The sequence below is a fragment of the Diachasmimorpha longicaudata genome, chromosome 1 (genome assembly GCF_034640455.1).
Source record: "Diachasmimorpha longicaudata isolate KC_UGA_2023 chromosome 1, iyDiaLong2, whole genome shotgun sequence".
In the NCBI taxonomy this organism is placed as follows: domain Eukaryota; kingdom Metazoa; phylum Arthropoda; class Insecta; order Hymenoptera; family Braconidae; genus Diachasmimorpha; species Diachasmimorpha longicaudata.
Genome location: NC_087225.1, coordinates 10,878,936 through 10,893,792, shown reverse-complemented (window position 1 = coordinate 10,893,792; position 14,857 = coordinate 10,878,936). Strand labels below are relative to the sequence as shown.

The following is a 14,857-nucleotide window of genomic DNA, read 5'->3' as shown; positions in this document are numbered from 1 at the left end:
CTGCGAGAATATTAAAAGTATCAAGCTAATGAAACTGGTGGAGCAAAATCCTCAGCTATTTGAGGATAAGCCTCAGTCCTACCGCCGCCACCTGTAGCCGTTCAAGGGGGAGAAAAAAAAAACAAGTTTTCACTTGGACGGCATGGAAAATCCTTTAAAGCGGAAGTACTCAATTTCGTGGGGGATTGTCTTTTCATAATATAAATGGGTTTACAAAAGAGTCACGAGGGTCAGTATTTTATATCTTCAGGAGCGCCCCATTTAAATCTAGTTTATCGTCACCCTAGTTGTGTAGGAATGTAATTTTTTAAAAATTACTCGCGATTCTTATCGGATACATTCTAGTCAGGCTTTAAAAAACTCGGCTGTTTCAAAAAATAAAAAATTGTGTGAGCCATTTTTTAAAAAAAGAATTTAACGTGCCTCGAGGGTAAGCAAACAAACAAAATATTTTAGCTTCCAATTTTTGAAATGCATTTTGTATTGTGTAGTTTGCAATGTTCAATGCACGAAAAAATCAAACTCCGACAGGGATTAATAAAAGGCAACGAAATTGTTTCAATTTCCAACATGTGCTGGTGAATAATTTATAATTTAAAACCTAAGTATCATTTTTAAAGCCACTCACGACACCTCGTACATGATCTAGTAATGAAGAAATCCCGAATATAGCGCTAAAGGTAGTAAAGCTTTGGGCTTCCAAGCCACGTACCGACGGTGGCTCTCTTGCATGCGTGAACCTCATTCTCGTCTTCTTTTCTGACATTCTCCAGCTTCTCTGTCGTTTTTCGTGGATGCTTCAAGCAGTAAGAAGGTAGAACAGAATTGGATGGAAAGTGACACAACCAAGATAGAAAATAACCCTTAGCTCTCTCCTCGTCGAACAACTCAACAATATCATATATTCTGTCTTGCTCTGTGAAACGTTTCTGCGACTCTCGATTCTCTCTATACCCTATCTCCCATACAATGTTATCCCCTCACCCTCCAACTCTACTGCTTTACAGTCAGAGCAGCAAGCGACCTCAACGACCCGACTATATGTGCGGAAGATTACCTTATTTGTTACGTCCTTCTAACAAACCACAAACACGTTGGCGAGGAGTTAGTGTACGAAAGCATGGGTCGGCAGGCCACCCTCTGTTGTTTCAAGTCTTTTCCCATGGGACAACTGATGCCAGTTTCGCCTCTTGCCTCCCTTAACCAGTGAAATTTTCTCTCCGATGAAAATCTCACGAGCAACTTCATTAGCGAAGATACCGAAGTGTGGGATTCATCATGCTGGAATTTTGTTGGGCTCATGAGAATCGAATCAATCTTAAGGGTCAACAGGCAGACACAAGTGGAGATCACCAGCAGTCCAAGCTGTACTGATGGAGAGCTCAGCCTTACATAGTGATTCCGTCACTTCGTGGTTTACTTGTGAATTTAGTCGAGTTAAGACTTTGACGAGATTATGCTGTGTTTATTCTCCCGTTTGTTTCTGTCTTTCTGTGACCAAAACTGTTATGGTAGACCCCAAGGTATCCATCAGAAAATGAAACTGATATCCTTCAGTGAAATACTTTTAGAATTAGCGCCCACGACTAAATACCAGCTATGGTCAGCACAAGAGTTTCCCGAGTGTGAATTCGTTGATCGATGTTTCAAGCCCTTCCTCATGGGACTAGGGAAATAAGTTCCGCTTTTCTCGGACTTGAATGAGTGACATTTTTTCATTAATGAAACTGTCACGAAGAACTTCATTAGTAGAGGAACAGTAGTGGAAGATGCATTATGCTGATACTTTCTGGATTTGGGAATCAGATTAGTGCTGATACCCAACGTGTCCAGATGAGTAAAGAAATAATAAGAAGACAGAATCCCTAGGAATGGAATTTGAAGGAAAATTTTGGGTCCAATGATGATTTTAGGTGAGCTTATGTCTTGAATAGATTATGCTGTGTTTATTCTCCCATTCATTTGTTACCTTTGCCAACCGAAAGTATCCTTGATCCAACAGTATCCATGAGAGAATAGAACTGATCCCCTACGGTGAAATACATTTAGAATGAGCACACAGGACTAAATACCCACTATGACAAGCACGAGAGTTTCCACTCGCATGAGCTCACTGATCCGTAAAGTAATCGTTAGACAAATACATCAAGCTCCAACGGAACATCTCTCCATACTCCTATTCAATGGAAATTCATACACCCTCGGAATAGCGTTCCCACCCTCTGGTGACATATGTAAATAAGAATATCATTTCACACCAAACTGAACATCCCCGTGAAAAATGAAAACTAGTCCCTCGTAGCCCCCATTTTCGAGTTTAAACCCCCTAACAAAATTTGTCCGTTGAATGTACATACCTCAACTAAGTTACCCGTTACTTTATTGTTCCTAGCAGTTAAGATGAACTTTCAAGTCCCGAGTGAGCACATGAAGCCGCAAAAAGTAATTTACATCTTGCACAACAGAGAAGTTAAGTGTGCGAAACAAAAGACACGCCCCACGCCTGACAATCATTTATATGGCAATTCTGTTTGCCAAGTTGTTGGGAAACTGGGGTTAGTTTGTGCGAATAAGCTGAAGGGTTCGTATTGAGATTCAGTATATTTAAACATTAAAACTTGACTTGGTTAGGACATTTGTCAGTCTAACCCATCTGTTTTCACTTCATTTTCCTCTGACTGCCTTGACACTTTTGGGAAACCTGATTATTGTTCACGAATGAAGACTTCATGTAGACCCAAGGGTGTGATGAATCTTATCACACTGCATTAGAAAAATCGCGTGGAGCATATCTCGCTTCAATTAAAACCGTATATTCCTGAATGAATCAGGATAATGCTGGTGAAATGAGACTATCCAGAAGGTGTGTTGCTTCATTACATCGTAGAAGCAGGTGCCACGATGCAAAATAATTCACCCCAATATATAATCAAGTTAATGGACAAAAAACTTACCGTGGACATGCAATGCCGGCTCGCAGGGGTTTATCATGTTGAGGCTGTTCTGACATTCACCGTCTGTAAAGTAGGGGGTGAGAGGCGACTTTATACTGAGTATGCAGGCGACACCGAGGATTGACTGAGCTCGAGCTACCCTAGAGAATGGAAAAAAAAAAATCCAACGTTAGTAAGTCGCGTGACTTTAACACATGCAAAACACCATGTACTGTAATCCTTTCCATCAGTCTCTCCACTCTCATACCATTACGATAATCAAATCCGAATTAAGGTGATCTGGGCTCGTGACACATCCACTCTCACTGAATAATACTTACTTTAATTAATGAAGACTTCTGATGGAATAGATTGTCAGTTTTTCTGGGATATTCCCTCACATGGGATGTTATCACCAGAGACTCATCTCCTGGGCGACGAAGATATGTATTGGGGTGCATGATCTGAGAGTACTTATCGTTCTAGCAAATTTTTATCATTAAACACGTGGTTCCACTTATTAGTGGAAAACTTTCGTCACTCGGCTATTAATGGAAGTTCTCAAGATGTTTCAGTGAGAATCCATCACAGACTTTCTGTCATGAAACCAACTTTGATTCTTCATCATTCTCCGAAGTTGACTTTCATGACAGACTGTCTCGAACGGAGAAAAAAAAACTTGCGCGAAACAGCTGGTTGATGTAAGACAAAGAATCGTGGGAAAATAATCGTTGAATGTCAGAGACCTTTCAGTGTGAAATATGATCCGCGTGTGGGTGGAGAGATTTTTACCAATGTAATTTGGGTGATCTCAGATTGTAGTTTTAAAAATTCATACCAGAATCATTGTCCTGGAGATCGGAAAATTCATCAGGTTTATCCACGCTTGATTGCGTGCCAGGATCAAGGCTGGAAATAGAACTGGCTCGATAATCACACCTTGGGATCACGGTCCAGCGTATGATGTCCCTAACTCAATTCCAGAACCTGGAAAGGCAATCGAGCTCATCATTACATAGCCCGAGGCGATGAGTCGATATTCTAGCGCACCGATGGAATAATGATATCTCATCGTCCTACTACATCACAGAGAGTGACGTCTATGTTGGCCGAACGGGTAAAATATAGGCATCGATGTGAGTGATTGATGTCTATAAAGCTTGAATTATAGAGATGTGCTTTGATGGTGGTGATGTGCAGCCTGGTAAGTCATAGACTCACCATCATCATCATTTATCCAATGCAATTGCAATGGTTTTAATTCAATGATCCTTAGACGTTTGCTCTTTTCTCTTAGACTTTGAGCTATCACTCTGTTTGATAATCATTCCATGATAAATTACAGGGACTTCTAATTAATTACGCTTAACCCTCCGGACGATTTTCCGTGTTAGTTGACGACCCTTTCAGCCGCACTAATTCAATATACCTCTCCTCTCGGGATGATGAATGAAATCATGGAGCTAGGCAAAAGTCGTAATACACTCGCACCGAATCCCCTAATGCGTGAGTTTTTTTGGATCCCTCGGCGAGCAAAAAGTTCCAGACTCTGGATTCAATTATGCTGTCCCTCTGGTGTTTGACTTTGTTCATTATCTCGTATAATGGTATATGTGATTAATGCCATTCACGTGTCGATGGAAACCTATCGAAATGGATGGTTAGCTGTGTTTACGGGACTCCAGAAGAATTCAACCTCATTTTATCCAACTTCCTGGTGGCCTCCCTCTCAAATGGTGTTGTTGGATTGTATAAGAGAATCAAGTCGTGTGAGTTGAATTCGCCGGAAGGGAAGTACGAATGGACGGATGCACAGAGTTGAATCATCTTTTTCTATCATCTATTTTTCGTCTTGCTCTTATCGTTGAAAAGGCAAGAAATGAGAAATTCTCGTCCGATAGAAAAGGACTTATTGAATATCAGAAGTTTACCGAGAAAATTTTTACAGTGCCAGAGAACTTCACTTGAAAATATAACTTATGAGTAAGTTTCAGGGCTGGTATATGGAGTGATTTCAGAGGGAGGGCAAGCCGTGGCTCTGTAGGACTACAGCCCTCGGTAAAAGCGCTGATCCACCGCAGAATCCACTGGAGGATTGGTTGGATAACAACTACAAATGAAGAAAAGAACTTTGTAGGAAAAAAAAAAACATGGCAAGGTCGGAAGCCATGCGAGACATGCTGTCCATGCCGGCAACTCACTTCTTCGTCTGTCTGACTCTTAAGGTGGAAGTTGGACCGTGAAAAGAAACAAACTTTGGTAGCTCTCCAAGACGCTAAAAGGAAAGTATATTTTTGGAAAATATATACAAAACTAGCTTTTCACCGTGGACATTGGCCACGCGATGAAGAAATTTAGGTGGGCGCCTCTTTGGCTTTACAAAACGCAACTTTTTCGGACAACAATGAACCACTCGAGTATGACTCTGTAGCTCGGGGAAAATGTACTGGGGGATGAACGAAAAAACCCGAGTGGTTTCTGTCTCACATTTGATGAACATTTTCGTTCACAAAAACTTGGACTGTAGTTGATGTTCGGAGTTATTTGCACGCTGATATTTCGACTGATATAGGCCAGCTGTCTGACACACTGCTACACTCGCTTAAACTGGATTGATACCGTCTGTGGGAGAGAAAGAACAACCAAAAATCACACGCGCGGTTTCGGAATCGAGAATTTAGGAGACTTTCCTCAGCCGACCGATCCCAAATTGTGTCTTTCATCCTACCCAACAGAAGATTTCATCTACTGTGTGTCAAAATAGATAGATACAAATGAGTGTGAATCCCTTGTTCGATCCAGAATTGATACAAATAAATGGTTTTGAATCATCCCGAGCTCCCAGAGCAATCGAAACTTCCGCTGTCTCCCAATATCCACAGCCCTTACCCTAAAATCACCTCGATAGCCGGAGTTTTTGACGGCCATGTAACGACCTGTCATCCTCTCAATTCCTGATCCCCCCAGTCATTCTGCCGTCACATTAATTGCCATCAGTGAATGTGCAACCATTGACACGCAAACCGAATGGATAAATCGTCAGATGATGTAGTGTCATTGAATAGCATGAATTGAATCGAAACCGACGCACACCAGTTATTACCAGCCATACATCATCCCCACTGACCCCATATAACGTTGTTTCAATACCGAGTACATATGTAAAAATGGGGATAAATTCCTAAATAAATACGCGAGACGACCCGTTAATGCTATCCCTGATCCCCACCCCCTCACCCCCGAGCGCTCAGCAACCACCACTTTCGCTTACGTCCTGTATACAATGCCGTTGGTCGACACAATTCAAATGCTTCATCCCTCTCGTTCCCCCCCAACTGCCCTCTGAATCAATATCTACTTGTTTAGTGGACCATTGCCAGTATGGGATTTCATTGGAATGGCTCGGGCTTCGTCACTAATTAATTTTACCTTTCGTCGTGAGGGATGAGTCGAAAATTTCCCCACCAATTAACAATTGAAACTTGAAGTACGTGCTTCACTGTACAAAATACTGTACATGATGGCTCGGAAATAACGCCTTTCACTTTATGTGAAAAATATTTCATTTCACGGATGCACGAGAGCAATACATCAATGACTCCAATCAACTTCTATGGATTCAGATGATCCTTTGTTGTGGTTGATTAAACAGACGCTATCAGGGTGAAAATACGTGAATCCATCCGTGAATGATGAGTTGCCATCGTTCATCTGGAAATCGCTTCGTAGGAGCAGTACTGCCAGCAAGATGCACTGAGACAGCATCAGAATTTTTTTTATTTCAATGAGTACTCGAGCTTTTGAAAGCACAGTGACAATTATACCGAGTCAGACAGAATGGCATTAGTGTTTCATAGACAGGTTGACGGATACCAATAAATCCAGGGGAAATGGCAATCCATCAGCGAATGATTCGTGGGTCTTCTGATTTCCTTTACGGAGACGACTTGCTCAGAAATTTAACGGAAATTGGAAATTGTTTCGAGTGGGTTTCCTTATCAAGTCCAACTGTCTCCCGGAATAATATTCGCACATGTAATATTGCTATCTGTTCTCAGGAACTCGTAGACATGTCTCTTTCATCGATCGTCTCTCACTTCCAATTGACTTGTCATCAAATGTGAGTGTCTGAATTGCTCGAGTAGACTTCGACAAAACGATTCATGATTTCTCTCGGTACGGAATATTTTTTCCCGGGAATTGTCTGCTGCGAGTGCGCCAGATATTGCGTTGAGAGTCAGCTGTTGTAGCTCCAGTCGGTATATGTAGAACATTGGTTAATCACGGATTTTATATTGACGTGCGTATCGGTGATTTCCGGGTCACTGACGTCTTCCAACGAGAAATGATAGCTGTGGACTGGATTTAACCGGTGCTTGATGTGCACATGAGTGTCTGATGATAAAAGAAGTGATTCAAATTCCTAAAATGTCATCTGAAATCGTCGGCTGGTATCTCAGTATGAAACTGGTTCAACTTCCCAGTGGGATGTTATATTCAACGAGCTTCTGACGCGACTCGGTAAGAGCACCTTGATAGGTAATCGATTTTCATTAATGGCTGTGGCTCCTCTAACTTCAAATGTTGCTAGGGAGCCTCGCCTTCGTCGTAGACTCTCTCAGTCGGACGGAGTTGAAGATTATCGAAGATATGCTACTGGACGTAATTAACTCGTAAAAATGGAAGAAAGCTGATGAGTCAGATGTCGGCAATTATCATTGCAGATATTTTTAGAATGATATTGTAGGTAAAGATTGAGGGTGTGGCACTTGTTGTAGGAGACCTGTCTTTTCTTGATTCAAACACGTTGACGAGTTGAGAAAGAAAGTCGAAAACGACTTAAAATTTCTCGACTGCAAGAATATTTAGCACAAACCGGAGAAAAAATTTTTACTCGCCAGACCTCTATAATAGAAGCAGAACTTATTCTGAGATAGTTGCTGAAGGGAGTATCGTTTCAAGTGACATCCGCTTGCTTCAACATTCGCTCGTTAAATTTTCAGCCCTCGACGATCATATGGGAAGTTGAAAAACCAGTCGTTTCGCACAAACAAGTGTCTATAGGGCCCCTAGCTTGAAGCTATTCTCACCCAGAAATACTGGAGACTGCTAGGGATTTCACTTGACTCCACCGGAAAGTGAATCGTTTCCGTTAAACGTAGTAAATTTCCACATGAAAACATATGAAACGATTTCGCCGGGCCTTCCTCCCCCTTACTTTTGGATGATCGTAAAACTGGGGAAGAAGTATCGTTAGACAATTCATTCGTTGCACTGTTAAAAAGGACGTTTTTCAAGACCTTACAGTTCAAAAGATCGGACGGAAATTTTGTCCAAGACGAAGTAGAGTAATTAAAACATCTAGTCCTGGCTGATTTAGACTTCTTGAAAAAAGGACTGGGAGATTCATGATTTTAATAATTACTTTACCTAGTGATTGAGCGGAATTCAATAGAAAATTTGTAACGGATATGCAGCTGAAATTCGTCAGATCGATCCCAAGACCTCTGCAAGGTGTAATCTATCTCTGGTGGAACGTGACAATTATCCAAATTCCGGATTAGTTCATGGTGATATTGGACATGACAATTGCACGATTGAATGCATATCGATATCCAGTTTGCGATTACTATATTCACCAAAATTCTGGATGATGATTATCACTATCGTATTAACACATATTGACATGGGATTGTCCTTACAGGTAGAGAAGTTATTTTCCAGGTAATTTCCCAGTCTCATTGTGCACCAAAATTCGACAAATTTAATTTTCCATTTTGTAGACTTGCAAATCAGCATAAGTTATGTAATCAGCGGTTGATTTCATGCTGGTGAATTTCAGCTCTGAAATCACTGGCTACAGTTGCTCGTCAAAAACCATTTGGGGCAAGTGAGTTGGGTTCATGTGGAAGGGCCCAGACCATGACCGCGATAAAGTGCGACAGGATTTGGTGGAGAGACTCGGTAGATTGCCACTGGACTAACGTGGAAATTGAGTTTCTCCTCGACTACCAATTAGCGGGTCTAACATGGTCACGGTCATACTCTGAAGCCAGTTTCCATACTCTATCATAAAAGAATGGAGTTGGTGAAGGGTTGAATAACGAGGGTAGTTAGGGGACTTTGGGTAATAGTATTGCATCATTAATTCTAGCAAACCGGAAGATCTTTATACATTTTGGTTTGTCAGGATTTGGTGGGTGTAGTTTCATTATTTCGTTTGGCAGTGTTTCAAAATATAAAGGTCAGATAACATTCCCAAGGGTCTAGCTTATATTAAAGATTGAAAGGACAGACTGAATAAAGAAAAAAATCAAGAGTTTGTACTCCAATTCTTCAAGGAAAACACTGAAGTCAGGACAAATGATTTTTATCACGTTTACTGCAGAAGTAATGAAACATAAATTTGAAAAAGTGGAATAATATAAAAATGCAATAGAAAGCTGCGAGAGAATCATAACTTTTTTGAAGCAGATAAATAGTTGACTTCAAGTATAAAATTGTTCTGCAGAGAAGTGCATTTACTCCTTAAAAAGTCGGCAAAAATTTTTTAATTAGAGGTGAAGTTTCTTCGCAAACGATGATGGCGTAATGACTCTAGGGACCACCACAAGTTTGAAACTGAATATTCGCGAGCAAAACAAGTGGATGTCTAGATGACGCGTCTCAAGGTACATTGAAACTACAACGGTTGCTTCGGTTAGATGAAATTATATTATAATATTGACAAGTTGCTTAGACATTTAATGATGTTAAGAGACGTATCATGTCAGGGGTATTATTTACACAGACAGATAAGAATTTCATTCGTTTCATCATCAAAGAGCCAATTACTTTTTGTTTCCCGGGAAACAGGGAAAATGAATGAAACATAAATTTGAAAAATCTACACTCGGTATTTCATGAGTCACGCACATACGAATATTATCAAATCACTTGATTAATAGTGGGAAATAAATTCAGCGATATACGTTAACATAGTTAACGGTAAACATGTGTTACGATGCTGGAATGAATATTCTCACAATTGTGAATGTGGAATATCCAATCTCGTTGTTGATATATACTGATACATCCGATTATATTTCTTATTCAAGTTGAGTAATTAATGGAAAAGGTTTCATTGGGATAATGGGATTCACACCAATTCCATTCACTTCACTTTGAAATTCCCGACTGTATCCTAACCCTCTATTTCAATTCGGGAATGAGATATCTTTCTCTATTCAATTCATTGTAGTCGGAAAATCAGCAGTTGGGAGTGGAACATCAAATGGCGTCAATGAGAAATTCATTCGGAGTTGCTTTATTGCCGAGGGAGGTTTAATTTGAAACGTATTTATTCATCTGTGACGTTTTGATGTGGTACTCTGAATGGAAACATTGTAAATATTGGAAGAGAACAATAAATGATGGAACAATGATGAAGAGTGGTTGAACATAGTGGAAGAGCTGATGGTACAAAAAAAACAAGAAAAAATTCCCCTCCGTAATGGTTGGGATTTGCTTCAATCAAAAGTTATCAATAAATTTTAGAGGAGAGTTGTTATCCACTCCAACAAATTTGATTATAAAGTTTAAATATAATTAGAGGACTTCAAAACTTATTATTTTCCATTCAGTAATAATTGAATTTTTCTTCAGTGACTAAACCAAAATCTCCACTCACAACAGTTCCACCAGTTTCTTCCCCCCCTTCCCCCTGAAAGTTGGACTTTTGACGTTAGTCTCGACATAAACTGATATGTGGTATTCGAACAATATGTGACATGTCATGATACAATCACATCAGTCCCTGAGATCACAATTAACTGTCACCGCCAAACAATTTCGGTTCAAATAACTTGTCATCAACTTCTCCACATCTCTCAGCACTAATCATTCTTATATAATAAAGCCGACTCAATGGAGACCGGAATGAAGGTAATTTAGGTGAATTTGAAAATGGAAGATGTCCTCGCTTTGAGCTTCCCGAAGTAGGATAACGAGCCACAGTAATTTGGATTATTCAGGGAAAGGATCCTTTCATGTCCGAGTTCTTGACGACGCCAGATCCCCCGATGGGGAGTTAACAAGATTCTCAACATGTAAACGTTCTTGTGTCTGCCGGAGGGATGGGGAGAGTTAGCTTCATTATTGGAATAGCTATTTTCTTATCTGTCATGTGCAACCATCGCAGGTTAATTATCCTTGATAGCGTAGGAACATGGCCTGATAATTATGGATAATTAGAATGTTTTCTTGTCGGTTAGGAAGAAATAATTCATTCCGTACAGGGGAAATAATATAAAACTATATCTTTGCGCAGTAGACAGTTATAATTTCCATGGAAGAAATGAAAATTTGGAGGAGGCAGTCACTCAGAAAATCACTGAATCACTCGATTGACTAGAAATACTTCGAGCAAGTCTTGAAATTATTTTTCGAGGGATTTCCTTAAATGAAGAAATCCTCCAACGCTGGAAATAATTGAACTACTCGTTTTAGGGGCGACCACCCCTCGCATTGTCCTCAAGATAATTGGTTTGATCACATTAAATATTCTCAAAAAAATAATAATTTTCAGCAGCGATTGTTCTGCGTTTTACTCCATGAAAGGCCTATAATAACGCATAAAGACAACAATAATTACGATTCCCATAACAATAATTACCAACGAAATATACGAGTACTTTCCGCTTGGTGTATACCCAGCGGCATCTCAATAACAGGAAGAGGCAATCGAGCGATTCGGTCTTTCCGGCATTCCGGCGTCCCGTTTTCCTCGCTCGGTTTCAGTCTTCCTACAGTATCACCCAATCGAATATGAAAAGCCTTGCCTCGTCGAATGTAAATAGTCGTCTGCGGATGGTATCGCATCCCGTTACCGGATGCTACAATCAATATTTTCTTATAAAACTACCCACCCCTCCTCCCGTGTCGCGAAATGCTCGATTGAAGGAGATGAATCATCTGTCTGGTATTCCTGAATTTTCCATTAATATTTCTGCATTTTTTTTATGAAGGGGCTTCTTAAGTACCCTTTTTTGCTTCCCTTCTTACTGCCTCTTGCACAAGATGAATTGGGTGCTTAATCGTGACTGAGATGTTTGTAGTGGGCGAATAGAGTGCAATAGCCCGTCATGAAATGAATATTGGGAGTTCTCTTGAGTGAGCTTACCGACAGCGAGAGAGTCCGAGGCTCACGTTAACGTTGGACATTGACGCTAATGCCGACCGCAACAGCTTTCGAGGGACATGGCCTAGACGAACTGAGTGGAACGCAGGGCCCTTAAAGTACGTCAGGGTTATGAGGGTCAAATTTAGTGGAGGCAAAATCCACCATTACCATTACCGTGAGAATTTGGCTAGTGACACTCAGCATAAACAACAATAAAGAGGAATATTTGTTATCCTAACGATCTTTAAGAGCGGAAGATTGAAACTTCCTGATGTTCGAAATCTTCCCTGTGATACGGCTCCTCCTCAAGAAGTTTCGTATATCCTGACAACGATGGCCGTCATCTGACGTTAATTCAGTCCTAAAATTACCCGAATTCTCCTCCGTGCTTTCGTCATTGCTCCCGTCTTCTCCGGATTTCAAGGTCTCATCTGGCAGTCAGCCTCCAGCTTGAGATTACGTAGTTGATAAGCATGTGAGGGCCTTTATGCCCTCCGCATAATACACTGATTACCCACTGATTCAAGTGAATCATACAGACGCTTAGGAGGAGTAGGGGTTAATCGTCGGTAGAAGGGAAATGAGTACCAAATATGAGCAGTGCCAGCGAACCCATCACACCCCTGAGGGCCTTTGCTACATATCCTTCACAATCGTTAACGACAGATAATGATTTTCAGACTCAAGTTTTCCAGAGGGCCAAGCTCCAATTAGTATTTTCATGATGGTTTGGTTCATGATCGTCTTCGGAGAAAGAAATCAGACGGAGTAGTCTCCATCCAGAATCACCACGTCCCCAAGGTTTAAGTTTCCTTTAGCCAAAGTCTCCATTACGTACACACTACTGCATCATGGGGAACCCGACACTCCCCTCGTTCTCTCCTGATTTCAAGGCCTGATCTAGCAGTCAGGCTTCCAGCTTGAGATTATAGTTCACCAACTAACTCAACTGAACGATGCAGATGTGCAGGAAGAGTACAGGGTAAAGTTGATGGTGGAAGGGAGGTGAGTAACAGACGCGGGCGGTACCACCGACCTAACTGTACTCCCGAGGGCTTCTACACTATACCTTTACAGCCCCCAAGGGTGATAACGATTACGAGATTCAAATTTTGCGGAGACCAAATCTCCCATTAACATTTTCATGACGATTTGGCTCATGATACTAAAACAAAGAAAGTAATCAAGAGGAATATTCATAAAGTTGGAAGAAGAAGAATTTTCACCAGTGGAGAAGTCTATTTCAAACAATCATGTGCTACAAATATTTCACATTTATCAAGATTTAAAGTAAAATTTCTGGTGTTTTCTGGAAATTTTGCACGAAAATTTGAGAATAATTCACATTTACGCCAATGAAATTTTTATCGTCACCGCTAATTTTTTAAAATTCTATTTCAATTCCTTTCGAGGGTAAATTATGGAGAACACAAGAACCTCGAGATATTTTGTCCGGCACTTAACACATTCCTCATTTTTTTCTCCCCTCAAAGTATCCAATCCCCTAACAAAAATGGTACCCTCATCTGTCGCTAATTCTACCCGCAAATCTCACGATGCACAACTTCTGTTTGAGTCCCGCAATCCATCGAGTTCTCAATATATTTCTTGGCGTCAACCTACATGCCAACCCCCACTCTGAATTCCTCATGCCCCCCAGCAGCCAGTATGTAGACACTTCCGTGTCATGCATAACCTGACACTCCCCCTGTCTTCTCCTGATTTCAAGGTCCCATATGGCAGTCAGCTTTCCAGCTTGAGATTACGCGGGTGATATTTATGTGAGAGCCCTTTATGCGCACAGCAAAACACACTGGTTCGCCCACTAACTCAAGTGAACGATACAGATGTGCAAGGTAGAGTAGAGGGTAAAGTTGCTGGTGGAAGGGAGGTGAGTAACAAACGCGGGTGGTACCACCGACCTAACTGCACTCCCGACGACCTCTACAACATACCCCGTTTATCCCTTGGAACTCTATTCACCTATCTCTTTTGCCCAGTTGTGTTCCATGTACGACCGCATGTGTGCGGCTCGTATCTTGTTCACGTAGCCGACGTGAAACACGTACGTAAAACTAAATGCAGCGTACAATCTGCCTGGGTCTTTCCTTTGTGGCTTTATTGGTAACGCTACACGCATCTGTTGGGAATCTATAGGCCGGGATATCTGTGGTTTTGACTGTGAACCCCTCCCCGCCGAAGCCAATTTGATTCATTACGTATTTAATTATGAAAAATTCGGGAGTGAAATTCTCAATGGACTCGATGAATAAAAAAATGACATGATGAAAATTCCACATGCGCAGTCATATGTTGAGTTATTTCGTAATCAGTGGAGAGTTATTGAACATTCAATTTGCTAGAAAAGCCTTGAAGCTTTTGATATTCACCTGTTATTCACTTTTTCATGAAATTTGCATTGAATGACTGAATAAATGATGGGATATTATCAGTTCTAGGTATATATTGCAATCGAATTTTCGAGGGTACAGTCGAAAGGTATTTCCCGGTTTTCTGGAATTAAAATCTATTGGAAATTGGCTGAAAACAAAATCATTAAATGTATTGTGATATTCACTCGCTAAACTGGCCGCAATCAAAACCATTAATTATCGGTTAAAGGTAATAAAAAGACTATTTTTTTGCTGTGATAAAAGTAATAAAATTCATACTTATGAACCTTATGATGACGGTAATCTTGACCCTATCGTATGACATATTTTACTCAGATTTCTGGTTTGCTGAAATTCCCTGAATACTCGTC

General features: G+C 40.7%; 1 protein-coding gene across 9 annotated transcripts in view; it reads right to left on the bottom strand.

The window, feature by feature from the left end:
* Positions 1–14,857, bottom strand: part of LOC135167414 (lachesin) — a 310,790-nt gene that overhangs the window by 158,236 nt on the left and 137,697 nt on the right. For all 9 annotated transcript variants that reach the window (XR_010299853.1, XR_010299852.1, XM_064130636.1 and 6 more), the window contains one exon: positions 2,955–3,094. Coding sequence is in view for 6 of the 9 variants with exons in the window: in XM_064130591.1 (XP_063986661.1) it covers positions 2,955–3,010 (56 nt within the window). In the remaining 3 variants the exon portion in view is untranslated. The remainder of the gene's footprint in view (positions 1–2,954; positions 3,095–14,857) is intronic.